Raw genomic sequence first — 27,431 nt, 5'->3', positions numbered from 1 at the left:
CCCCCACTACTCATTCATACAGCCCTTCACTAATTCACTTCATTTCTCAAAGCAGTGAGAGACGCGCTTTGTCTCTATTGTGATCAAACCACACGAGGAGAAGACCTACAGGAACATAAAGCAGCCAAAACACTGGAAACTTAAAGCAAGAACAGCATTTCTCATTTTAGTCTTGAAGATCTTTGAACCCAGGAGCTTACTGACCGGTACGTAATACATGTCTACTGGCAAAGTGTGATCTGTTCGTCTTTTAAGTACTTTTAAGAGATGCATAATTAATAAGATCAGAAAACAAAAATACTTGAGTTAAATTTAATGTATGGGGAAAATGGACTCGTTGTGAATATATCAGTTATTGTAGACGCAAAAATACCCTTATACCCTTTCCTTTGTGATAGTCTTATAGAGCTGGACCCTATTGTATATATATATGTGTGTGTGTGTGTGTGTGTGTGTGTGTGTGTGTGTGTGTGAAATATATATATAGCTTCTTTTATGTACTTTGTGTGTGAGTCAGTGACGTCACGTGCATTTTTTTGACCAAATATGTTACATTAAAAATGCAATTCATATATGCAATGATTTAAATACCCCTCTTTTATAATGAACATGCTTTAAAGTTACTTATTTATTAATAAATTAATTTATTTTTATTCATAATATATATATATTTTTTCATGGCTTAAGAGTAAAAAAAAAAAGTCTTAAAAAATGTAAAGTTAATTAAAAAGCTGAAATAAACTAAATAAATAAATGTTAGTAGCTTGGCAGTAATGTTCATGAATAATATGATAAATAATAAAAACATAAGCATATTATTATATTATTTATTTATTAATTTGTTTTAATATTTTGTTGTATTTCTGTCTTCATTATGGCACATTAATTTTAAGTGTGCATGGTCTTGTCCTCATGGGCCATGAAGTGGCTAAACAGATCAAGATTAATTATCTGTTTCAGGACTGACAACAGTGCTAATAATTAAGGGCAATTCTATTTATAAATGTTAAAATGAGATGCATAAATCTTCAAATGTAGCTTATATTTTCCAGCGCTTACTTGCATTTCATATTCCAAATCAGCTGCATGTACCCTCTTCTTATTTTAACAGGATGTCTTAGCAAGAGGTGTATCTTTCAGCTTCCTATCCAAATGGGGCTTCTAGCTGAGTTTTAGAGAGCCTACTTGGGTTTTAGTTCAGCTAATGTATATATCTTGCATATACCTGAATTCTTTATTCTTGCGACAGTTTACTGAATATTGGCATGCCAGATGGCTTGTAAGCATGTCAGCTCTGAATGTTTGGGTTCTCTGAACCTTATGGTCAGCAGTCAGGGAACGAGGGGTCAGAGGTGACGGAGAAAGTGGGAAATCATCATAAGGTAGATTTGGACATGTCCCCACATTAGTTTGCTGAGGAGTTACACAAGCAGACTAAAACTCTGGCGCAAAAGTCCGATTTTGATTTCATATCATGTTGTAATGGATGGGGCAATACAGTATGACGCACTTTGAAAGTGAATGGATCAATCGATAGTTTACATAGTGGCCAAAATCTAAAGAGGTGTGACTGTGCAATGAGGCAAACATCTGTTTTTCAGTGAACTTCACTGGGAAACCTTTACAATCATTGACCGTGAGTAAACAAATATATCCCAGAATTTTCTAGAGACAAATGCGTTACATCACTTCAACGTGCCTGACCAATCGTATCGCTTCCTCAAACTTTGTTCTGGATGTAAAAATTTTCATCCAGTGAGGTCAGAGCTCCTGGGCTGGTGCTGACAGAGAAGAGGTCACCGACCTCACGTCCAAGGCCACATATGAGCATATGATTTCATAGGACGGCAGTCATGTCTGATTTGAGTGAGGTCTTGAGTTCCTTTAGATTGCTATTATTCTCTGTTAACTTGAGCTTGACTTTGCCATGTGACATTTATATTTGTGCTTTTGAGTCACAAGACTGATCAAGTGAAAAGTCCATACTAGTGGTTCCCACCATATATCACAACTGTAGCCAGTTGCAATCGTAAGACATTTTACTTTAAAATAATGTGTTTTTCCAAAAGAAACAAGATATTTAAAGAGAAAAAAAAACAACACACTCAAATCATACAAATCAGTGGCTAATCCATATGAATTCTTACAATCTTGTTTGTACATTTTTGTACGATCTGTACTGATACAGGGGGGACATTCATGCTTAACAATTTTTTTTTCTTCTAAAAATTGTACATTTCCATATCATTCACATTGTAAAAATTTAGAAGACATCACTGCCTTAAAAAATACATTACATTACTCATGCTACTGGGTTGGAGAAATTTTAGTGTGAGACTTTATTTTATAATTATTAGAAATTGATTGAGTTGTGAAAAGTGGACACTACATAGGCTACCAGAATCCAGTCAGGTGGATTAAAGTGCAATGATAGATAGATTTACCAGTTGAATTCCTGTGAGCCATTTAAGTTGCATGTACAAAATACCATGGTTTCGTACAATTACAATTATATATATGTGACCCTGGACCACAAAACCAGTCTTAAATCGCTGGGGTATATTTGCTTCAAACGCTCCACCATCATCCCCGTCCCAAAGAAACCCAAAATTACTGGACTTAATGACTACAGACCTGTGGCTGTAACGTCTGTAGCCATGAAATCATTTGAAAGACTAGTTTTGGCTTATCTGAAGGACATCACTGGACCCCCTGCAGTTTTCCTACAGAGCAAACAGGTCTGTGGATGATGCAGTCAACATGGGACTGCACTTCACCCTGCAGCATCTGGACAGACCAGGTACTTATGTGATGATCCTGTTTGTGGACTTCAGCTCCGCTTTTAACACTATCATCACGGAAACCCTTCAAAATAAACTAACCCAGCTCTCTGTCCCCACCTCCGTCTGTCAGTGGATCAACAGCTTCCTGACAGACAGACAGCAGTTAGTAAGGCTTGGTAAATTCACATCCAGCACTCATACCATCAGCAGTGGAGCTCCTCAGGGCTGCGTTCTCTCCCCACTGCTCTTCTCCCTCTACACCAACGACTGCACCTCTAAAGACCCCTCTGTCAAGCTCCTGAAGTTTGCAGACAACACCACACTGATTGGCCTCATCCAGGACGGTGACGAGTCTGCTTACAGACAGGAGGTTAAGGAGCTGGCTGTATGGTGCAGTCTTAACAACCTGGAGCTTAACACGCTCAAAACTGTGGAGATGATCGTGGACTTCAGGAGAAACCCCCTGCACTCCCCGCACTCACCATCATGAACAGCACTGTGACTGCAGTGGAGTCATTCAGATTCCTGGGCACCACCATCTCTCAGGACCTGAAGTGGGATATTCACATAGACTCCATTGTCAGAAATGCCCAGCAGAGGTTGTACTTTCTTCGCCAGCTGAGGAAGTTCAACCTGCCACAGGAGCTGCTGAAACAGTTCTACTCTGCCATCATTGAATCCATCCTCTGCACTTCATTAACTGTCTGGTTCAGCTCAGCTACCAAATCTGACCTCAGAAGACTACGGAGGGTGGTCCGAACTGCTGAGCGAATCATTGGTACAACCCTCCCCACTCCCCAAGAACTGTACTCATCCAGAGTGAGCAAAAGGGCTGGCAAAATCATTCTGGACCCCTCACACCCAGCACACTCCCTATTTGAACTGTTACCGTCTGGTCGACGTTACAGAGCTCTGTGCACCAGAACGACCAGACACAGGAACAGTTTCTTCCCTCAGGCAATCCATCTCATGAATACTTGACAATAAATGTGGAACACACAACTATAATACACTATCCATTCACCACACTCACTAATTTAATCTTTTTCTCATTTCTAATTTGCACATACTTGACCTGTACATATATAGTTGTCTATATTATATATTGTGTTTTTGCTGCTTTGTACATTGCCTTTCGGTTATTTGTTGTTATTCTTTTATTATCTGTGTCCTGTCCTGTTTCTACTTTCTGTTGCACTGTGGAGCTTCTGTCACTACAACAAATTCCTTGTATGTGTAAACATGCTTGGCCAATAAAGCTCATTCTGATTCTGATTCTGATTCTGATTTTCAATGAAGATATTTAGTTAATTTCCTACCGTAAATATATTAAAACTTAATTTTTGATTAGTAATATGCATTGCTAAGAACTTCAGTATATACAGTTTTACAGCATATATAAAATTACATTTACAGAGCTTCTGTTAACTGAATAAAGAAAAACGTTAAAAAACATGTACACATTCTTTATTTAGCATTTTGTAGATGTATATTTAAATTTTTTTTCTTAGAAATGGTATATCTTGCTCCATCCAAAGTACTTTCCAGAAGGACTTGATAGCACAGTAGATAGATAGATGATAGACAAATAGATAGATTTCTCTCTCATTACATGGAATCAGTGTGTGAAACAGTATTAAAACCAAAACAGTAAATAAAACAGTAAAAAGTTAATTAATATCACAATTTGGAGACATCTTCACTTAAACTGATTACATAGCTATGAAAAACAAACATAATACAGACAGAGTAAGAATGTCACTGATTTTTATCTGTAAAATAAACCTAAGCTGACAGTTTGGTAAAGAGCAATCATTGCACAGCACAGGTCCTGCTGACCTCAAACAGGTCAAACACGGCATTAGAATGGTGTTCTGTCTAGTATTTTGGAGTAAATAATGTAGTATGCACATATGGTATCATGTAGTATCATAGTAAAACTACCACAGTAGTTCAGTTACTTAGTGCCTGGTATGGTTAACACCAGGGCTAGCAGGACTGTGTTTGAAGAGCGCTGGTTGTGAAAGTGTTGAACCCCAGTTTACCCTCAGCAGCCTCTGGGGCTTTAATGTAAAACGGTGGGCAGGTGGCCTTTTGACGCTCAAATTGACGCTTGAACTTCGGGCTTGCTCATAAAAAGAAGAATGAATGTTTGCTGTCTGTTGTTGTAGGTGTGCTGCACTGCAAAGCTGCCAATTGCTTTTTTTATTATGTTTTGAAAGCAAGAGCTCTTTAAAAGAGCAATATTGTGCTGTGTGAAATATTCATCCTTGAATGTTGAGCTATTTTAGTTTAGGACCAATTTAAAGGTACAGACACCCTCATTTATTAATTGGAAGCTGAGGGAAGGAGGCATTTAGTCTCAGAGTGCCAATTATATGTGATTCACTGTTTGCCAAACAGTTCAACCTGCCTAATTAAAAGCTCCATTGTGCAAGCATGAATTTAATCTTTCAAATGATTTCCTATACTCATCGCCATGGTCAAATCAAATTCAATCTCATGATGTCGCTGTCTGCAGATGTTGACAGCCACACTTGTTACTCAACCACGCACAACTAGTTAAGCATTTTAAGTGGGTAAAACCTGTTATCATGCACACACGCTTAAGGTGACTGTCAGTTATCTGTGGGAAGCAGGTGTGGGAGTTTTGTTATTGGTCCAGGTCAGAGAATTTGAGACGGGATGAAATAATGTAAAAATAAATATATATGATGAAATATGAAATATATATGCCTGTAAAATATATGCCTCACAGTATTTTTTTTGCTAATCACACATTAGGTGCTCAGTAGTGTTCCTGGGTAGTAATGTGATTTTTTTTCCGTCAATATCATGAATTCAGAGATTAAGTAATTTTTTTTTCCCACTGGTCCATGCAAGTGTTATATACAATTTGTATATATTATTTATACATTATATTTTATTATATAAAAAAATACGCACACACACACATATCATTTTACATTTTTTTTTTTTTGATATTTTAGATTTTCTCATTATATATAAAATCATGTTTAAAATGTGTATCTATAATAGATTATTAATTTTAATATATATATTTTTTAGATGTGATCTTTTTAATTTTTAGTAACACACACACAAACACACAAATAAACATATGCACTAAAAATGTTTATGAAAAAAAACGCATTTGCATTTGTTATATATTTTATTATGCAGATTTTATAATATAAATAAAAAGTATAACAATTTAAGACCACACTTGTATTAACCAGTGGAACATAACCAAGCAACCTTTTTATTTATAGTTATTATAAAAATACATTCCTTATCATAAATTCCAGAAAACTCACAATGCCTATGGGACCATGTTCAACCCCAAAATGGTTTGAGATAAGTCATATTTGCTCTGCTGTTCAATAGGGAACATCTAAACATGGTCTGTTTTGCACGTGTAAAGTACCAAAAAAAGCATTAGACTGGAGGAACAAAAAATAATAAAGTCAGTTTATATTAAATCCATCTCTCCTTGACTCCAGAACCCTCATAAAACAGATTCAGAGAGACTTTACATAAGTCATAGACGTCTGTGTACTCTTTGTGCATGAGATATTTATAAAGGATACTTAGTTTGTCTATAGAGGATGGAGCCCATCTGGTTCTGTCTCTTGACTCTAGTTTGAGGTGTTGGTCAGTGTGAGGTCTGTATTATTGTGAATGTCGATAAGGCTGCAGCACATTGTTGAATGGTCATCAAGGACAGTGCATTGTGTGAAACAGCTGCGAGGGATGATAAAACTGATCGTGACAGGTCTTCTTAAAACTGAGCTTTACACCTGAGTTATCGTATTTCGCTCATCTCACAAGTAGTCGTGGTAGATTAACCCCATGATTGGTTTCTGGTCACTGTTACTGCATGTTGCTAATTGTTATTATAATGCACTCTTACATGCTCTTTTTCTGACCGTCTACTGACCTTCCAGTGTCTGCTGAAAGACTAGCTGACCTGTATTCCACCTCAAAGTGCCTCACCGAGTTGCTAAATTTATCAGCTCAAATAGAAGTCTTTAATGACCTTGGCTGCAACTGGTTCTCTTCACTGGTCAACTCGACATTTAGCAGCGTCAGGGCTGCCAAAAACATGTATCGCAGGCAGCCTCGGGACTCCATGCCCCTCATACCCTCACATATCATCGTTATGTGAAATTCAAGCTCCTGCCAGAGTTCAAACCCCTTCTGGACCCCAAAGAGGAGCTGCTGTTTGTAGTGCCTGATCAAAAGCTTGTCATATTATCCTATTGATGCTGATTATTCAAATACAGGCATTGTTGAATAATACCTCAGTGAGGATAAAATATACATTGAGTTGGTCGTCATTGCACAGACAACCGGGACAGGGTGATCGGGGGTTTATTTGGAAGGCTTTGTTTTTGGACTGTACATTATCCAAATTTGATCTGGGTTTTTAATTGAATGTAATGTTGTTGTTTTTTTCTGATTTAATGCTAAAATAATAAGAAACTTGATAAAAAAAAAATAAAAATGTAGGTTTAATGTTTTTGATTAAAAGTGTCTTCTGCTCACCAAGGCTGCATTTATTTTATATAAAAAAATACAGTAAAAACCGTAATATTGTGAAATATTTTTACAATTAAAAAAGACATTTTCTATTTGAATATATTTTAAAATGTAATTTATTCCTGTGATGCAAAGCTGAATTTTCAGCATCATTACTCCAGTCTTCAGTGTCACATGATCCTTCAGAAATCATTCTAATATGCAGATTTGCTGCTCAAAAAAAAACATTTATTATTATTATTATTATTATTATCGATATTGAAAACAGTTGTGCTGCTTCATATTTATGTAAAACCTTTTTTTTCAGGATTTTTTGATTAATTGAAATTGAAAAGAACAACATTTATTTGAAATCTTAACCAATATTAACTATTTTGGTGTTTTATGATCACATAAATCACCATCATATGATTTCTAATCAGCCACAGAATATTTTTAAAAAGTTTCCTTGCCGCTTTGACTCATTATGTTACTAGTAGTAGTATTAAATTTTAATCGTGCTGGAATATAATCTCAAGTCTGCATCAGTCTCATTTGGAAGTGGACTGGACTCAAGACTTTCCTCAATTATCAGGCCATAAACGAACACACTCGTACCCTTCTTCACGAGAGCTTCTGGTTTCCCTCGCAGACAGTTGTTGTTGAGGACGGTCTGTGTTAAATATATCATGACAGCTGGGCGTCTCAATGGCCCTACTGTTTTACACATTCTCCTGCAGCTTCCAGAGTTCAGTGGACTAAAAACCTCAATCATAAAATAAACAGTAACGCTGTTAATGTTATTGAGCCTCCATCTTTCTAGGGAACGCAAAGAGACTCTTTGCTGAAGAGCGAGAACATCTGCTGGCCTAAAATGACACTCTGGTGGGCCGTGCATCATTGTTGACATTGTAAACTGACGGCTTAATAGCGTGCATAAATGGAAATTAGGACTCGGGGGAAACTGGCAAAAGGCCAGTCACTAAATCGTTGAATAATCCTGGTGAATTTTTAGTTAACATTTCTTTCGATGAGCGCAGTGCCTTAACTGTACCGGTTTATAAATGGGAAATTGAGCCTAGTGGTAGTGATGTGGCTGAATTGAGATGATTTCCCAAGTGATTTTGTGCATTACTGGCAGGTGGCGCACAATGCAGTGTTTTGAAGATGAATCAGAAATGAGAAGAAATACTATTTGCCATGTTTATTTAACATGGATGGTCTTAGCGGGTTAGTTCACCCAAAAATGAAAATTCTGTCAGTAATGTCGTTCCAAACCCGTTAGACCATCTTCGGAACACAAATTAAGATATTTTTGATGAATTCTGAGAGCTCTCTTACCCTCCCATAGACCGTTAATTACCATGATCAAGGTCCAGAAACGTAGCATTAAGTATTCATTAAGTCTCCAAAGCAATATTTCTGATTTTCATTTAGTTTAACTTGATGCAGAAAATAACTAAAACTAAAATGAAAACTAATTAAATAAATAATAAAATAATAAAAACTATATGACATACTAATAAAAATCACAAAAACACAACAACAATTATAAATCTTTAACTAAAATTACAACAAAAACTAAATATACAAATGAAAACTAATTAAAAATATGATATCTCAATGATATAAAAATAACACAGCCCTGAACATATAAGACAAATTATAGGTGTTTATAGTTAATATTCATATAGTTTCAAATTTCGATCTTTTTCAGCAACTTGGAATCAGACAACTCACACGTGGGATATCGACTACTTCCACCATGGAACCTGCCAGATCAGAAATGAGTATCCTGCCCAATGAGAAAGGTCATGACCTGGGAGAGGAAATGTGCATGCCGATGAAGACTATGATGGAGGAAGAACAGTAAGCAGTTTTAAATATTCCATTTTATCTGTAAAAACTTCATAGATATGCGCTGTAAGATAAGTTAGTTGCATGTGTGTCTACGTAACGGGAAGTGTTTGCTTTCTCTTGTACCACCTGCATGAAAAACCAGGCCGCTTAAAACATTGGTTCTCAGCTGGTCTTGCTCCTTGATTATTAGCATTGCGTTTTCCCTGCAACCCATTTGAACTTATATCAGTTTCACTGTGTCTCTGTGCTTCTGTACCGAGGTCTATCGATGCAAACTTTCTTTTGTATACTCCTCAAATCACTTTTATCTTCTGGCATGGTGTGTTGACTTGTCTAAGTGCATGTTTACCCTCTTTTTCACTCCTGCTCGATGATGGACCTTCTCACACTCTCTATCAACCCTCAGAAACGGTACCCATCACGGCAGGTACGTCAATAACAGGAAACCAATGACTACTCGATGCAGTTAGGGCAAATGAATTGATGCAGCTTGCAAGGTCATTGTCAATTAAATGTCGACTGTCGTCCGTCCAACAGGTTTGATGATCCTGACAGCACAGTGGCTGAGAACATTGAGTTCCTGCCCAACAACGAGGGAAAGAAGCCACGTTTCACTGATGTAAGTATGTGCAGCATTTGCCGTGAACTTTCAACCGAAAGCATATCACAGATAGAACCTGAATGATATTTGACTGTGTTGATGTTCTCGGTCAGCTGTTGTAGCAGTGCTTTTGTTATTTTGTTCTGTTTTAGTTGCTCATCAGTTTCATTTCCTCTCTTAGTTTGAGGGGAAGACCTCTTTTGGCATGTCAGTCTTCAATTTGGGCAATGCCATTATGGGCAGTGGGATATTGGGATTGGCCTACGCTATGGCCAATACTGGCATACTGCTTTTCTTGTAAGTGAAATCCCTTCATTACTCTCTTGATGACAGATTGGCAGGAAAAGTAATTGATTGTTGGATGTTTGTGCTGATGTGAAGCATCAGTGAAGCATCTCATAGTCATGCAAATGAACCTGTCACGTCCAGCCCTCAAAGAATCAGCGTTTTCACTTCATCTGAATGTCAAGCATTTGGCACATCATTGGCTGTCTAATTGCCATGGTAATTAAAGTATTGTTTTACATGCGTTATTTTTTCAGACATGCTCTTGAATAATTGAGTGTTCCCTTTTGGAGGCTGTTAATGTTGATAGTGTACCAGAAAGGGGTTTCTATGGAAAACATCCATATTAAATGATACATAAACCACCATTTGACCTTTTTTAAATCAGCCCATGTTTCACACAAACACACATACTTTAGGCTATATATATATATATAGTAATATTGCGATGTTATAGCAATTTAAAACTAATGGTTTTCTATTTTAATATACTTTAAAGTATAATTTATTCCTTTGATGCAAAGCTGAACATGATCCTTTAAACATCATTATAATATGCTGATTTATTATCAATGTTGGAAACAGTTGTGCTGCTTTTTGGAGCCTGTGAGACTTCAGGATTCTTTGAGTAAAAAGTTAAAAAGAACAGCATATATTTTAAAATAGAAATGTTTCGTATACACTACAATTCATAAGTTTGGGGACAGTAATTTATTTATTTTTTTTAATTAATAATTTTATTTAGGAAGGATGTGTTAAATTGATAAAGAGTGATAGCAAACACTTATATTGTTAAAAAGATTTCTAATTTTATATATAATACAAAATACATTGTGTCTAATAATAACATGCATTTGTGTGACTTGCCATTTACTCTATATTTCCCTCCTTCCTAAAATTTTCCACTGGTTAGCTCCACCCCTCTCATCTATCCACGGCCCCAGAAAGGCCATGACCTGGGCTGTCCACGCCTCCGCCCTTCTCCAAACACATCCTTCTTTTTAGGAACCCCCACCTCCATCCAAATATAGTTGTCATATTTGGTTTCTCTCATGGCCCGTCTTTGGCCGGGGGAGGAGAGTGGGGAGACGTCTGAGGCGTCCGCAGCTCCAGTCAGGTTACAGGGAACTGAATACCGCTGATCAAGTTACCCAACAGGCCAAGACTGCTTCCTCCAAAGATAGTCTTATTTCTGGGTAAATAACAAGAAATTCATCAACCTCAGTTTGGGGAGAAACTTCACACACCCCTCTCAAGAGGCAGTATAAACAACTCCAGTGTGTTTACTTTTTCACTCCACAAAAGACTCGCCTTGTATAAATGAGAAAATGGGTTTGGTTTTCTGGGGTATTTGTATGCAATATATCAAAGAGCCATATAATATAGCATATAGCATGTGCATTTATACTAATAAGGACACATTTATGTTTAAATGAGCAATGCAAATTCACATATTGTATTGAGGTGACTTCCTCTTGCATACTGAATTGGTGACTGCTGTTGAAGTCAATAGTACATGAGAACATTTGAATAGAGCCGTTCCAGAGCTCATTTCATGCCCATTGTTAATTACTTGCTATTTATCAGGTGCCTGTCATCCAAATAGACTAGCAGTACACTAAATTCAGGGACAGTTTGCCTCCTGGGGTGAAGCGCCTTCCTGAAAGCACACTAATCGCTGTCCACCATTGTGTAGAGAAAGCTTTTTTTTTATCAGATTTGCCTTTCTCAGAGTTGGCATACCCGAACTTTCCATTACATAAGCTAAAAGAAAAAAGTGGGGTAAATTGGTAAAATTGGTTGGTGGTGCGTTTGATCGCGGGGTTTCACAGAATGGCTTATCAGCAGATGTACTTTTTTGGTTCCAATACAAACACTGGCACTTTCCCGAGATTCATTCAAAAGTAAATCTTACTCAACAACATTAATGCATCTGAAAAAGGTATAAAATATAAGACGCATGCAGTGCACTTGAAACTCCAGCTGTAGACTGCTGGTTTACTTTATAATCATCTGTGCTGGATACGTAATACTGCAGGTCATTTTGTTTCAAATGTCTGCTTAAGTCATTTTGGTAAGTAAAAAGCAGTACATTAATCTCCAAAAGAGTAACTTTGATGGTTCTTCTTGGAAGATTTCTATGGTTGAATTTCTAAAGACACTGTAGATAAGGTCTAGCAAGTGTAGATGGTGTTGTACAGATGTGGAGTGATGGTGATGGTTGTATTTTGTCTTCAGGTTTCTCCTCACGGCGGTAGCTGGTCTCTCCTGCTATTCTATTCACCTCCTGCTGAAGTCCTCAGGTGTTGTGGGTAAGATGAGGCTTTTTCTCATCAGTGTGTTGTGTGGTTGTGTCCCCATCAGGTGGACAGATGCATTAAAGTTAACACACAGTTACTGAATTAAATGCATTTTTATTGTAATTTGAAAATAAATTCCCTGATATATGACTTTAGTAAAATATATGGTTAAATATAGTGAAGAAAAAACAGTAACACTGGACAAGGATTTTTAATTTCCGTAATGCTTTGAATCAGACAGACCAGTTAATTAATAAATTTTCCATTAATTTGAGGTTACCACTACTAGCTAATAATATAATAATATAAAATGGGTACATTTATTGATCAACTGACCTAATTAAATAAAAATGAAATAATTAAATTTTTAACTTAATTATTATTAACTAAACAATTTAATAATTTTATAATATTTACAATTTAATTAGAATTTAATTTGATTTTATAATATTGTGATATGTATATATACCATTCTTACTGTTAAACACATAATTGTAATATTTGGCATCACACTATAAATTATAAATATCATAATAAAAAGAGATTTTTTTTTCCCGATGATTACTTGTGATTTTTATGCAGTTGATGGCATTCTTTGTGTATTGTTGCGATGGCATTTCCTTTCTGAAAACACCATTTTAGGGCTTACTGGGTTTCCATGTTAAACTGTGCTGACCGCAGGCAACGATAATCATAACATGAGATATGGTGTTTTGTGGAAACTTGGCTCCGGTGGTGAGATTTGTCTCTCTGTTCATGTTTTACTGACATTTATTTCCAGGAATCAGATCTTATGAACAGCTGGGATTCAGGGCCTTCGGAGTGACGGGGAAGATGGCGGCTGGAATCGCGATCACGCTTCAAAACATTGGAGGTAAAGAAAATCTGACATTAAAATTAGCCCAAACTGACTGTTTCCAGACAGTTTCTTTATTCATATTTTGTTATAGATGTGAAAGATCTTGTTTTATTCATCTTTATTCTGTCTTTTCCCTTAATTCATTTAATTAATTTGTAGATTTTCCTCTCTGCTTTTGCCAGTTAACTTCCATACCTGTGCTTTCATTCACAAACTTTCTGAATTGGCAAATTTTTGACACATTTCCATGTTATTTTATCCAAAAATTTGGACTCACAGTTTTTAGGAATTATATGACTTTTCACATTTATTCTGTGTTTTTATTTGGCAAAGATATTGATTGACTCAAATTTATGTTATGCCAATAAAATACAAAATTATTACCACATTAATGTATATGTATGTGTATGTGTGTGCATAAATACATTTACAAAATACAAAATAAATACATTTTTATATATTGCAAAGTTCCACATTTTCCAAAAGGTAAAAGCAAAATATATTTTAAAAGTATATTTATATTTATAGTTTTTTTTTAATAACAAACATTTTTATAGTTTTGTAGATTTTTATTTTATTTGATAGATTTGTATAGTTTTATAGTTCTGGCAGAATATAGCAAACAAAATGAGCATAAAATCAGCATAAACCCCTGATGGTTATATTCTTTTGAATGGGATTCATCTAATTTACTCTTTTTTTTGTCTTTCCTATAGCCATGTCCAGTTACTTGTACATCGTCAAGTCAGAGTTCCCACTGGTCCTGCAGGCATTTTTGAAAGCAGATACCAATTCAGGGTGAGGACTTTAGAGCATCGTTGTAAAATGCTGAAATCAAATGTGAAAATCTTGACCTTTGCTCAAAATGCCATTTTGTCAGTTAAACGTGAATGAATTGACAAATCTCCGTTGACTCTGTAGCCGCTGGTATGGACATGTACTGTCATTATCAGCTGATAGGGTCATCGTTGAGGTCAAATACCTGCGGTCCACTGGGGCAAACACTCAAAAATCCCAACCTGGCATCTAGGGGAGGTGTTGTGGGCTCTGTGAACTGTGATTGGTCAGTTAATAAGAGAACTGCAGCTGATTGGCTGATACTCCCTCTTTCCCACCACACCTCTGTCCTTCTGCACTTGACAGCTGCTTTAAACAAGCGTATCGTCATGGCGATGTCAGTAGACACAGCTCGTTTCTTACGTCTGAAAACAAACGCTGGGTTATAACTTTATTCAGCTGCTTGTGTTCTCAGGTTAGATTCTAGTTTAGCATGTTTTATCAAGTTTAAATATTGTGTGGAAAACAGACCCATCATAGTGTGTTTATAAGACGCAAACAGATGCATTTTTATTTTTTTAGTACCAAAAGACATGATCTTAATTGCAAGCACTGTTAAATTAAATGCACAACAAAGACACAGTTTTATCTTTAAGCCCCTGAAGTGATGAAGCCATTAAAGGTTAGCCATCAGAATCTTCTGTCTGCTGTATTTCAAAGTTCTTGGATTCGTATGAAGGATTTTAACAGAGTGCAAGTGTAGATGGACAAGGTGATTTATTTATATGATGACTGCAATACTCACTTCTCAGACTTCTCAGTGCTATATTGAACAGGTCAACATTTGTTATAAATTTTGCAGAGATGGAGGCGTGTGCTTCAGTGTTAACATTATGCATTGACTCAGAGCTTTTGTATAATTTCAGGAGCAGGTGCAGCCTGAAGTGATACTTCTACACACACACACACACACACACACACACACACAATGCTAGACTACAAATTAAATTATATTTTTTTTTGGCAAGATTTAAAATAAGAAAATATTATATATATATATATATATATATATATATATATATATATATATATATATATATATATATATATATATATATATATATATATATATATATATATATATATATATATATATATATATTTTTTTTTTTTTTTTTTTTGCATAGGCAATCACCATATATATTTAAAAAAAAATTATTATTATATATTAATGTAGTATTTCTTAATGTTTTGAATGACCTTTTATTTATATATTTTCAATTTTCTTTTTCATTTTAGTTTCAGTTTTAGTATTTGTTATTGTTTAGCTCTATATAGCTATAGATATATATTTATATATATATAGCTTTATTTTGTTTAGTAAGTTTGATTTTTTTTTAGAAATTGTATTTATTTTTTAAATTAATTTATTAGAGTTAGTTGACAAGTTTTTTTTAAGTTTAAGTAATGGTTTTATTTCAGCTTTATTTCAATTTTTGAAAATGATTTTTATTACGTTTTACTCAACAGTAATATGTTTCAGCATATTCTAAATCTACTCCTTTGTCTGTCTGAAAAAAGTAAGAAAATTACAAATTTGTGTAAAACATTCACGTTCATACATTTTAATTAGATGTGCCTTTGTCTTACAGTATTGATCTGATCAAATCTGCTTATTAAAATTGTAATACTAATCATTGACCAATAAAAAAAATAAAAAAAATAAATGTGTGTGCGCACACACACTATATTTATATAAACGTAATTAGTATATAAATGTGCATTTCTTGTACCAGTTTATTGGAAAATACATCTACTGCATAAATGGGTATTTCAACATTAATATGTCAGTGTTTAAATGTTGCTACGCAGAAGTCGGCATGTAAAATCATATGTATTATTTCGACACATAGTCCATTTATTGTATTGCAGAGGAATTTTTATGTCCCTAACAATAGTGTGTCTCATATATAATGTATGATATTTCATTTCCACGTAGTCTACAAATAGTCTGAGAGAGCGAGCATCGGCACGCCAGCCCCCACTTCAGTGTCCGAATACCGGGACAAGTGTGGAGTTGCGGAGAGGGTCTGAAAATAGAGGAGTCTCAAACAAGGCCTGGATCTACACACTGCGCAACACCTTGTGACTCTGTGTGTGTGTCCTCGTGTTCACAGTGTGACGGTTACTTGAGTCCAGGAGCGGGAACTGCGCCATGTTGCAGTCAGCTCTGGGCTATATTAGATGGTCTGTGTCGCTAGTGGCCACAGCAAATACAACATACTGTCTCATAAATCACGAGAATCGCAGACTCAGACTCAGGCTAGAATCGGATGGAGTTAGACAGGTTGATTCTGGAATAGTGCACATGTCTTCCACAGCCACACAAGTGAAGATGCTGTTAGTTTGTCACAGGCAGAGGAACAGAAAAGGAGACCAGAAGACAAATTGACTTTAAATAGGCACTGAGAGTTATGAATACATTTTTTATTTTGTTGTCCTTTTTATTTATGCTTCATTTACAGCTCATATTATAAGATATCAGATCTGATACCCATATCTGGATATTATACACTACTGTTAATAAGTTTGGGGTTGGCAAGATTTTTTTTTAATGTTTTTGAAAGTCTCTTATGCTTATCAAGGCTGCATTTATTTGCTTAGAAATACAGTAAAAACTAATTTTGTGAAATACTATTATTTCAAATAACTGTTTTTTATTTGAATATGTGTTAATGTAATTTATTCCTGTGATCAAAGATCACTACTTCAGTCTTCAGTGTCACATGATCCTCCAGAAATCATTCTAATATGCTGATTTGCTGCTTAAGAAACATTTCTAATGATCAATGATGCAATTTCAATGATGCATGTTCAACAGAACAGCATTTGATTGCACTTTTGATCAATATGAAGCATCTTTAAATTAATCTTTGATGAAAAAAGTATGAATTTCTTAAAAAAAAAAAAAAAAAACTCTCACAGACCCCAAACATTTAAACTGTAATGTGTCAGATATCAACTCCATTTTTTACTTTTAAAATGAGCAAATATCTATAAAAGATGATTAAAATGACCACATATAGTGGAGATTGCAAGTTATAATCAGACAAAAAGTAAGTTTATCTTCTGGGAGAAAATGTAAAGTATTAAAAGTAAATAAGTTCACAACCAAAGTGAACAATTTACAGTATGATAGCTCTGTTATAACAGAATAACCGATCTAAACTGAAATTGCTGAATTTTCTTGAATTGTCTGTTTCTGTAGGGAATGGTATTTCAATGGAAACTACTTAGTGGTGCTTGTGTCTCTCTCTGTCATCCTGCCTTTGGCTCTAATGAAACAGCTGGGTGAGTCGATCATTTCTACTTCAGTCATCTCATCTCATCTCTCTCTCTCTCCACCTCATGCAAGTGGGTTTCCGTGTGCATTTGACCCTGTTGAATGGACCGTTCATATTACAGAGCATCAGTTCAAGCACTTTAAAAGCATGTTCTGTACTCATATGAAGCAGTAAGCTAAACCAGTACAGCATGTTTATCTGACAGCAACAGTCCGTAATCGCGCACAATTCTGTTTTTCTTGTTTTGACGTGTTTATAGTAATTGAATCAAGTTGACCTTGTCAGTATTTTTGCCTGGTCAGCTCTGTCAGCACAGATTAGCTCCTGAGATGAGTGATAACTCACTGCGCTTTTCTTAGCTCATGCATTTATAGTTGCAGGGATTCAGGCTTGAATGCATGCACGCAGCATGCCGACTGACAATAGCACTGTGATGTCATATTGACTTGCTTTGCTATATTTACATTTTCAGGTTACCTTGGTTATACCAGTGGTTTTTCCCTCAGCTGCATGGTCTTCTTCCTCAGTGCAGTAAGTATTTACCTTCATCATCATCATTGTCATTAGTACAGATATTACTAAAGATACAATGAAAACAAAGTTTACTTGAGTCATATTAAGCATGATTCATAAGTGCATGTTATTTCAGAGAAACAATATTATCAATCATTTATTTGGTACAAAAAATATACAGTTTATACCAAAAATCACCATCTTCCTGTCCCTGTATCTCATCCATAATTCAGAGTGTGTTGAATCACAGCTTCACATAATTGTTCGCCCGCACATTTTTCCCCAGAGGAAACAATATATTATTATATCATATCTACACACAGCAACGCTGACTCATAAAACTCTCACTCAGACTGACTTCAAAAGAAGACGACTGAGGCTTTTAATTGGTTAAACTCTCTTGGGATAAAATTATGATGCTCTAGAATGTTTCACAAGTGTAATGTTTGTCATGAAGTATTTGCCCCATCGAAGAATAATAGTGTTTTTTTGTTTTTGCTATTTGACCTGCTGTTGGGAATAATAATTTTTTTGCCTTTCCTTTAGCCACCAAGACATATAGCCATTAGAGATGGGCTTAAATAAGAAATAAAAACGCAATCATTTTTTCAAATTTAAAACACTGATCACAAGATTCCATAACTATAAATAAACATGTTGAAAAATGGCTATTTATTTATTTATTGTTTTTTTGCCATTTATTTATTTGTTTTTCCCCCAATTAGGGGAATGCACACAGGACATACAATAAATACATGGCTTTTTCAGCTTTAAAACATTGATCACAAGAAAAAATTCCATAACAGCTATATACAGACATGTCAAAAATGGCCTTAGATTTGATTATTCATTCATTCATTCATGTCCTGCAATTTTTTGCCATCCAGTTTGTTTGACGCAATTAAGAGAATACACACATAATGTTCGTCATGTTTTTGGTATTTCACCTGCTGTTAGGGATCATTACATTTAACCCGTTGTATTTTTTCATATCTGTATGTCTTTGGACATGTTATTTGACAAAAAATATAGCCATTAGAAGCTTGCATATAACTTTATATAAGCGTAAATAAAATAATTTTTTAAATATTTATCCTTTACAGTTTGTTTGATGGCAGTTAGAGGAATACACACAGTAATCACTCATGTTCTTGACTGAATTATATGTTGAGTGCTTACTACTTGCATACACAAAATAGCCAAAATGACCACCCTAGTAGTCTTTTTGTTGTTGATATTCTGTATTTCCCATTTTAACTCTGCCTTCTTTTCCTTTCTGTATCTTTAGGTCATCTATAAGAAGTTCCAGATCCTGTGCCCATTCGAGGAGTTTTCGGCCAATAGCACGCTGGCACACGCTCATTCAAACGTGACAGTGAACCACCCCCACAGCTACCATAACGGACATGCGATGGTGGACGACTCCAACTGCAGCCCGCAGATGTTCACCGTCAACACACATGTATTGCTCACAAAGAATAGCACATTTTCATTACTGCTTTTACATTCACAGAAAAATGTATTAAGAACAGGCTAAAACAGCACTCTCTGTCCCACAGACCGCATACACCATCCCCATCCTGGCCTTCGCTTTCGTCTGCCACCCTGAGGTCCTGCCCATCTACACTGAGCTGCGCAAGTACGTCGACTGCATTAAAGCAGCACTGCGACCATAATCTGTTTTATGTAATAGATTGAATCTCATGTATTTTTTTCCTGCAGCCCAACTCAGAAGAGGATGCAGCATATTTCCAACCTTTCCATTCTGATCATGTACACTATGTACTTCCTTGCTGCTCTGTTTGGATACCTAACATTTTACAGTAAGCTTACCACTTTTATATTTGACCGTTACTAGTGCTAGCACACTTGATCTTGCATTTGGTCCAGTTTTATGTATGCATTAGATTGCATGTGAAATTAAATACAGTCCTGCTTTGGTTGGCTGTGTAATTCATTTTTAAACATTTATCTGATAACGGCTGCAAAAATAATTGAATATCAATATTCATTTTGCTCCATTTAGTTGTTTTGAATGCAAGAACATGTCTTGAGAGTTTGTAGATTTCTTACTTTTTTCATACTTTCATTATGCATACTTCCTTTGTTTAATTGTTTTTTCTCTTTTTTTGGAAGCCCTTTGAGAAGCTTACTTTAAAGGTGCTTTATAAAATTGTTGTTATTATTTCAGCGTTTGAATATTCACATGAGATCATCTTGAAATATAAATCATAAAGTACTGCTTAGCATGCATTATTAGAGCTGCAAACTAAGTAGATGAATTCTTGAATTTTGCCGCAGCTAATGTTGAGCCCGAGCTTCTGCACACATACAGCAGGATCGACCCCTACGACACTCTCATCCTCTGCGTGCGTTTGGCTGTGCTCACCGCCGTCACGCTGACTGTGCCCATCGTTCTGTTCCCAGTGAGTTTAACATGTTCATATGCTCGTATCATAGAGATTGTGTTGTTTTGAGCATTTTTACCACAGTATATCCACAGTTACGTAATACAGTGGTTCTCATCTCAGGGGTCGGGACCCACTGGGGGCCTCAGCACGCTTTGTTTAGGTTAACTTGAAGTTGTAAATCTAATTTAAAAATATAATTAAAACTATATAGATACAGTATGTTAAAAATGAATCAAATTTGAACTAAAATTAAAAACTGAAAACAGAATTCTAATTCAGAATATTAACAAAAACTGTAATAGTATCTCAGTGATATTAAAATAACACTGCACTGATCAAAGGTTTATGCCACTTTTGTGAGCTGACATTATATTTTGTAATGTAAATTCTTCCTCCTTGTCAGTTTTTATTTTATTTTGTTTAAGAACCAGGATTCTTGGAAAACCTGGATATATGAGGGAATTGTAAAAGTTTAATTTCTAGACCTGGAAATGTCATGCAAATTAATAAAGACTTAAGTCATGGACATTTCTATAATAAAAATAAGTTATTCTAATTAGGTCAAACTCTAAAATATTTTATCTGAAAGAAATTGATGAGAAATTATGGAAGCCCATTCCCAATTAAAAAAAAAAAAAAAGTTATTGCGACATTTTATCATACAATTCTGACTTTATTTCACAGAATTGCGTGATATAAACTCACAATTGCGAGTTATAAAGTCAGAATTGCGATTTATAAAGTCACAATTGCGAGATAAATACTCGCAATTCTGACTTTTTTTCAAAAACTTTTTTTAAACTCGTAATTCTGATGAAAAAGTCAGAATTGTGAGTTTATATCTTGCAGTTCTGACTTTATTTCTCAGAATTGCGACTTTTTTTTATCTCACAATTATGACTTTTTAACTCGCAATTGTGAGTTTATATCACGCAATTCTGTGAAAAAAAGTCAGAATTGTGCGATTAAAATGTTGCAATAACCTTTTTTATTTTTTATTCAAAGGCTTCCATAAGAAATAGCTATATGTGAGTAAAAATAATCTAATCAAACAGCTGGAAAACTGTAAAATAAGTTTTTGAAACCTCTGGTATTTAATTATTTTAGCTTTAATTATATAGAATTGTTGTATTCAATTATTTAAATATAATGCCACTCCCAGTTTCTGTATATAAAAAGTCTGAAAACAAGCTGTTTTGTCATTACAACTATATCTAGCCATAATTTTTGCGTTGTAGAGTAGTGGGACCTTGGAGTCAAAATAATTAAGGTCCACTGATGTAATAAATGAATCATTTGGGTTGAATAATAAATTTATGTGGTATAAAACGATTGATGCTGCCCATGTTTTAGAGGACAGATTAAGCTTGTTGTACAGTAAGTGGCTCAAAAGTTGCTTAAATTCAGTCATCAAAAATAGCATTAAAATACTCTTAAACTTCAATCTGCTACTTTTTCTCAAAGGTGCGAAGAGCCATTCAAGAGATGATATTCCCTAATAAGACCTTCAGCTGGATCCGACACGTCGCCATTGCTGTCGTTCTCCTGATCTTCATCAATATGCTGGTCATCTTTGCTCCTAACATCCTGGGCATCTTTGGCATCATTGGTGAGTCCTTCAATCATCACTGACCCAACAGTCTAAAATCCAGAGCGGTCAAATATGCTTTCTGAGGGAAACAATTCTGTGTTCAAACGTGTCAGAAATGCCAAAGCAGAGACTCACGTTGGCGTCACCTGTTTGTCTCGCGCTCTCAGTATGGGTAAGGGACATTGACACTGTCTCTGGCCTTGAGAACAGCTTCAAATGTCACCGTTGCTTGTTTGAACAGATAATGGTGTGCTGTTAAATCAATATTTTTGTGTTTAGCTCATATTACTGGAAAGAAGGTGAGTGTCAGGGTTCCTTTGGATCATAATGAAGAGGAAAACAAAACAGATCAATGACATGAAACTTATTTTTTTTTAGTCCAGGTTTCTAAGGTTGGTAAAAATGCTCTTTTTGAGATGAATTCTTTAAATACAAAATGGTTAGGCATAACCATAAGTCTTGCTGTGATAACCATACAATTTTTTCCGTTCACATATGGTTCTCCTTGAACTGTTCCATTCTCATTTTCATCAGCAAGGAAAATGTTGCTGGAATTTTAATTATCATCATCATGTTTATTTGTCCCGTCCTTCCTCTTCCAGGTGCAACATCCGCTCCATGTCTTATCTTCATCTTCCCTGCTGTCTTCTACATCCGTATTGTTCCCAAGGATAAGGAGCCAATGCGCTCTACCCCTAAAATATTTGTGAGTTATGTTTGTATGATTTATGACTACTCAGTAAAACAGAGATGTATATTTTAAAAACGTTTTAATTTTGCACACAGCATCCGGAATAATTTTAGTTAACTGAAACCAAAACTGCAATTAAAATTAAAACAATAAAAACCACAATTGTGTTACTTTAAATAAAAGAAAACGTTAACGGAAATCAAATTAATACCAAAAAACTTTTATTTCAGTGATTTGCCAAGGTAATGTTTCTCATTTGAACTAAAAAACCTAAAACTAAAATACATAAAAACAGATATGTATATATAAACTTATTAATTTAAATAGAAACAGAAAATATAAAAATAAAAACTGACTTAAAAATGTAACTAGAACCATAAAACTGAAAATATTAAATAAAATTGAATTCAAAATACTACTGCATGGATCCAAGTTTTATGCTTCTTTATTCCAGTTAGACCCATCTGACGTGTATAGAAGAAATACATTGTTACTGTACATTTTTGAAATATTTCTAAAACACTTTTTCTCAAAACTTGCATATTCAATTAGTCTGAATCAAAAGTCTCAGTTATTTAATTTATCTCTTTTTTTCTCAGGCTGCCTGTTTCGCTGGACTGGGTATGTTGTTTATGATAATGAGCTTGAGCTTCATCATCATTGATTGGACGACAGGCAGCAGCAGTGCTCTGGGTGGCCACTAGGAAACAAACTCTGATGATGAATATGTGTTTGAGATGAGAGTGTGTGGCGTACGTTAGGTTAGTGATGTAACATACTGGAAGGTGATCTGATTTATTTTTATCCGTGTTTTTCCACCTGTTATGACACAGAGGATGCCCTATCCCACTGTGGGAAGAAAAAAGGTGAGGGGGACCCAAATCAACATCCCATTTTACACAGATAGCCTGACATCAGATAATGGGGAAAAATTGCATTACTCTAAAAAAAAAAAAAAAAAAAAAAAAACCTTTTGATAAATAAGACTGATGTTTTCTATTTTAAAACCTGTAAAAGAGCTGATCTTGTCTATTTGGGTAGATTTAGTTGTTTTTATTTATTGAAGGGTTAGTGCATCCTCACTTATCCTGTAGAAATATGCTGTTATGGCTTCAATTTGCTTGTCGATATTTTTATTAACTCTCACTCTCTGTTTTATCAATCCAGAGCTCTTATACTTGACACGACTGACTGCAAGTACTGTAGAAACACATAATTGCATTCTTCGAAATTTCTAAGTGACAGCAAATGCATTATACAATAGCAACCTATATGTCAGATTTTTACATATTTAATTCTGTGTATTACTTTGGCCATTGAACAAGGAGATTGTAGAGGTTTTGATTGCTCTCTGGGAGTTGAATGAAGCGGACTAGTTTAGTAAAGATGGATCGGTAGATGGTTTACTCTCCAGTGGGCTTTGGACAATCAACGAGTCACATTACCACCTATTTCAGGTAACTTGCAGTGTTTTCGTTCAAGTGAGAGTGCAATTTATCATATCACACATATTTGACTGTGCCAAAGCGAAGGATTTCTATACTCAAACTATCATGAAGTATATTTTCTGTTTTCCTAAAGTATGCACAGTAGACATAGAATGCAAGGCGTGCCTTGATCACATGGAGATTTGAACAGTGAAAAATGTATTTATTTAATTGTATCGAATATATTTTGCAGTTCACTGGATGAGTATCAGTGTATGTTATAGTATTAATGCTTACAATGACAGTGTCCTTTATCGTTTTTGTTTGTTTTGATGAAGATCATGATGCCTGCATACTCAAGGTCATGTACACAAATGCTAGATATGGACCTCATTTACATGTACAAAACCATATTTTACTTGAAATAGACAGAATCTCCCCTGTATTACAATTCCAACAATCATATTAAAGAAATAGTTCACCCCAAAATTTAAATTAGCTGAAAACTTACACTCATGAGTTCATGAGTTTATTTCTTTATGGGAACATCACTTGCTGACAAATGGATCTGCTGCAGTGAATGGGTGCCGTCAGAATGAGAGTCCAAACAGCTGATGTAAACAATACAATACTCCACAAGTGATCCACACCACTCCAGTCCATCAATTAACGTCTTGTGAAGCAAAAAGCTGTATGTTTCTAAGAAACAATTTCATCATGACATTTTCCCTCCCAAACTGTCGCTTCTGGAGTCCATAATAACACTTCCTGCAGTAAAAAAAAGATGTTAATTGATAGACTGAAGTGGTGTGGATCACTTGTGGATTATTGCAATGTATTTATCAGCTTTTCGGTCTCTTATTCTGACGGCACCCATTCACTGCACATGATTCATTGGGGAGCAAGTAAAGTTATGCTAAATTTCTCCAAATCTATTCTGATGAAGAAACAAACTCATTTTCATCTTGGATGTCCTGAAGGTGAGGACATTTTCACTACAGCAACTACAGAAAAACTATTTCTTTAAGCATTTCACTGCAGTGAAGTTTAAGCGATTTAGTTTAGAAGCTGCTCCCAGTATCTCACATATGAAACATGAATACAATTTTCTTTTTCTTTTTTCACATCTGTGTTGAACTTTTCTTGTAATCTGAGTATTTGTGGTAATACCTGTTTTGGTATTAGCAAATGAACCAGCTGAAATGTAGAAAGATGAAAGATTTTTAGTTTGAAGGAAACTTGTTGCATTTACATTACATTTATTCATTTAGCTGACGCTTTTATCCAAAGTGACTTACAATTGCTATATATGTCAGAGGTCGCACGCCTCTGGAGCAACTAGGGGTTAAGTGTCTTGCTCAGGGACACATTGGTGTCTCACAGTGGATTCGAACCCGGGTCTCTCACACCAAAGGCATGCGTCTTATCCACTGCGCCATCACCACCCTTATTTGGCATTTGAAATATCTCGCTCTTACTCAGTGGTTCATGCGATGCTTTCAAAACTGTAATGTGTTCAGATTCTGACAAAATATTATGCTGTGCAATCCTTATGTACAATAAGTTGTGCTAATATTATGTGCCGACTGATGACTAGATGGGTTGGTAGTGGCAGATATCGGTACACCATGAGAAAACTGCAACAGAAGTGAGCATGCAGTTAATATCACCACATTAATGACACAAAAAATAGATAAGGAATGGACTTTTATGTGTGATATATGTAATGTAGCTGATATCTTAGTACTGTTTGTATTGTCAACCAAAAAACAAACTGAACTTTATGCTGGAGATTGAAGTACAATCCCAGTGGTCCCCAAGAGTCACTATTAACATGGCAATGATTTTTATTTTGCTTTATTTTCCTGAAACTGATCATTTAATTCTAATGTGTACTTTTTGAAGTATTACAAATGTAAATATACTAAAGAAAAGTGCCTGACTTTACAACCAGCTACCTTTTTGATACTACTTTTTTTTGCAATGTTCCCTATAAGTGCTGGTTAAGGAGCCCTCAAACTTGAGTGTTTTTTAAATACTGGTTACAATGAATGCTAGTTTGTAATTTTAATATTCTAATAACATAATGTTCTTTTTAAAATATTCTTTAAGTCAAGTTATAGCCTATATTTTGCTTCAACCAAAGTAGCATTGGATTGAACATCAAATCAAGGGTACTGAATACTGATAATTTTGTAATGTGATTCATATGGTATGTAATGCAAAAAATATTATGACTGAAATTCTGTAACGGTTATTTGTCTCAATGCTGCCCAGTTTATATACCATTTCTTCAAACATGTTTTGCTAACATTTGTTATATTTTATCTGGTACAGATCATCTGGATTTTGACCTTTCAATAAGGAATACACAGACCAGTTTGTTTTTCCAAGCATTTACCCACATCTATTTAATTGATACAGTTGGGTTCATATGATAGATTATTTAGTGCATTCGTATATATTGTATATAAATGTGAACCGCTTTTATTTGTGATGCATATTTAGCTTGTATAGTGTAAATAGCAGAACCACTTTGACAATAAAAAGCTGTTTTTAAACCTGTATGTGAGTTTTGCATTTACTGTCCTGCCTATCTTATGACTTATGAGTCAATAAATCAAAACTAGAACATTGATTGTAAAATACTGTGATTAGTTTTTCTAACACTTGAGGGCGATGCTTGCAGATCCAAGTGCCAAATGTCAGATAGGCTTTCCTAAACTTGCATTTAAGTGCATTTTACATTTATTATTCTTATTATTTATCTGCATATGTGTGCTTGGTGCTGAATATTTGAATGGGTTTCTTTAAAGCTTAAAGAAAAGTTCAAGTGCAAACGTGCTGTAAATTTTGACGTTCAATTCGCGAACGAGTGGTTCTTTTGAATCGGTTCTTTTTGAACATTTCATTCGAATTGATTCGCTCATCATTTAAAGTTCAATTAAACACATTAATTTAACCCATTATATAACATTATTAGATTATTAGAACAGATTTTTGTTTTATCGCTATGTCAATTCCTTACATCCTTATACAGAGGTAGTGAAATGTGCTTTTTGCAAGTTTGTTCCCCTCTCTTTCTTTTTTTAAGAAACAAAGTGAAAATTAAAGATGAAAAATTATTATATTTACAATGTCAATGAAGTACAACTTTACACAGAGCACAATAGTGATAAACAAAGTTGCAAGTTATAGTATGCAGATAGTCTAATTACTTATTTATGAAAAGTAGCCTACATTTTTAAAATAGCCTATGGAGGAAAAAGCTATAGAATTTGTGTTTCTGTAAACCAACAGAAACATTATTAAAACTGAATTTATGTAGGCTACTAAGATTTGTGTCTTTTTCGCGAATGTTTCTTATTGTTATTTAAACTCTACCGTGTAAATAACAATTATATTAGATATCTATTAAAGTTGAGTTATGCTTTCAAAGAAGCAGTGAATCATTTTTAACTAGTTCAT

General features: G+C 35.0%; 1 protein-coding gene across 2 annotated transcripts; it reads left to right on the top strand.

Moving 5' to 3' along the window:
• The first annotated feature begins 36 nt into the window (after positions 1-36).
• Positions 37-26,522, top strand: LOC306879479 (sodium-coupled neutral amino acid transporter 3-like). 2 transcript variants are annotated; one of them, XM_079432459.1, is made up of 17 exons: positions 54-206; positions 9,022-9,173; positions 9,571-9,591; positions 9,702-9,783; positions 9,947-10,062; positions 12,289-12,362; positions 13,132-13,224; positions 13,926-14,007; positions 17,255-17,337; positions 17,803-17,861; positions 19,132-19,305; positions 19,403-19,482; positions 19,566-19,666; positions 20,145-20,269; positions 21,719-21,863; positions 22,448-22,551; positions 23,136-26,522. In XM_079432459.1, exons 2-17 carry the CDS (start codon positions 9,070-9,072, stop codon positions 23,238-23,240), a joined length of 1,548 nt encoding a protein of 515 aa, XP_079288585.1. In that variant the 5' UTR covers positions 54-206; positions 9,022-9,069; the 3' UTR covers positions 23,241-26,522. The 2 variants fall into 2 exon arrangements, with proteins under 2 accessions (XP_079288586.1, XP_079288585.1); XM_079432460.1 differs by lacking the exon at positions 9,571-9,591 and having other exon boundaries at positions 37-206.
• Positions 26,523-27,431: the final 909 nt, after the last annotated feature.

This window comes from Barbus barbus (genome assembly GCF_936440315.1).
Source record: "Barbus barbus genome assembly, chromosome: 13".
NCBI classification, from domain to species: domain Eukaryota; kingdom Metazoa; phylum Chordata; class Actinopteri; order Cypriniformes; family Cyprinidae; genus Barbus; species Barbus barbus.
The sequence above is the reverse complement of the archived record's forward strand: the minus strand, read 5'-3'. Positions and strand labels throughout refer to the sequence as shown.

Coding starts and splice junctions, on each gene's coding strand:
- LOC306879479 (XM_079432459.1), top strand. CDS start 9,070: ATGGAACCTGCCAGATCAGAAATGAGTATCCTGCCCAATGAGAAAGGT. Junction 17,338..17,802: donor GGCTCTAATGAAACAGCTGG/GTGAGTCGATCA, acceptor TTACATTTTCAG/GTTACCTTGGTTATACCAGT. Junction 22,552..23,135: donor GCTCTACCCCTAAAATATTT/GTGAGTTATGTT, acceptor TTTTTTTCTCAG/GCTGCCTGTTTCGCTGGACT.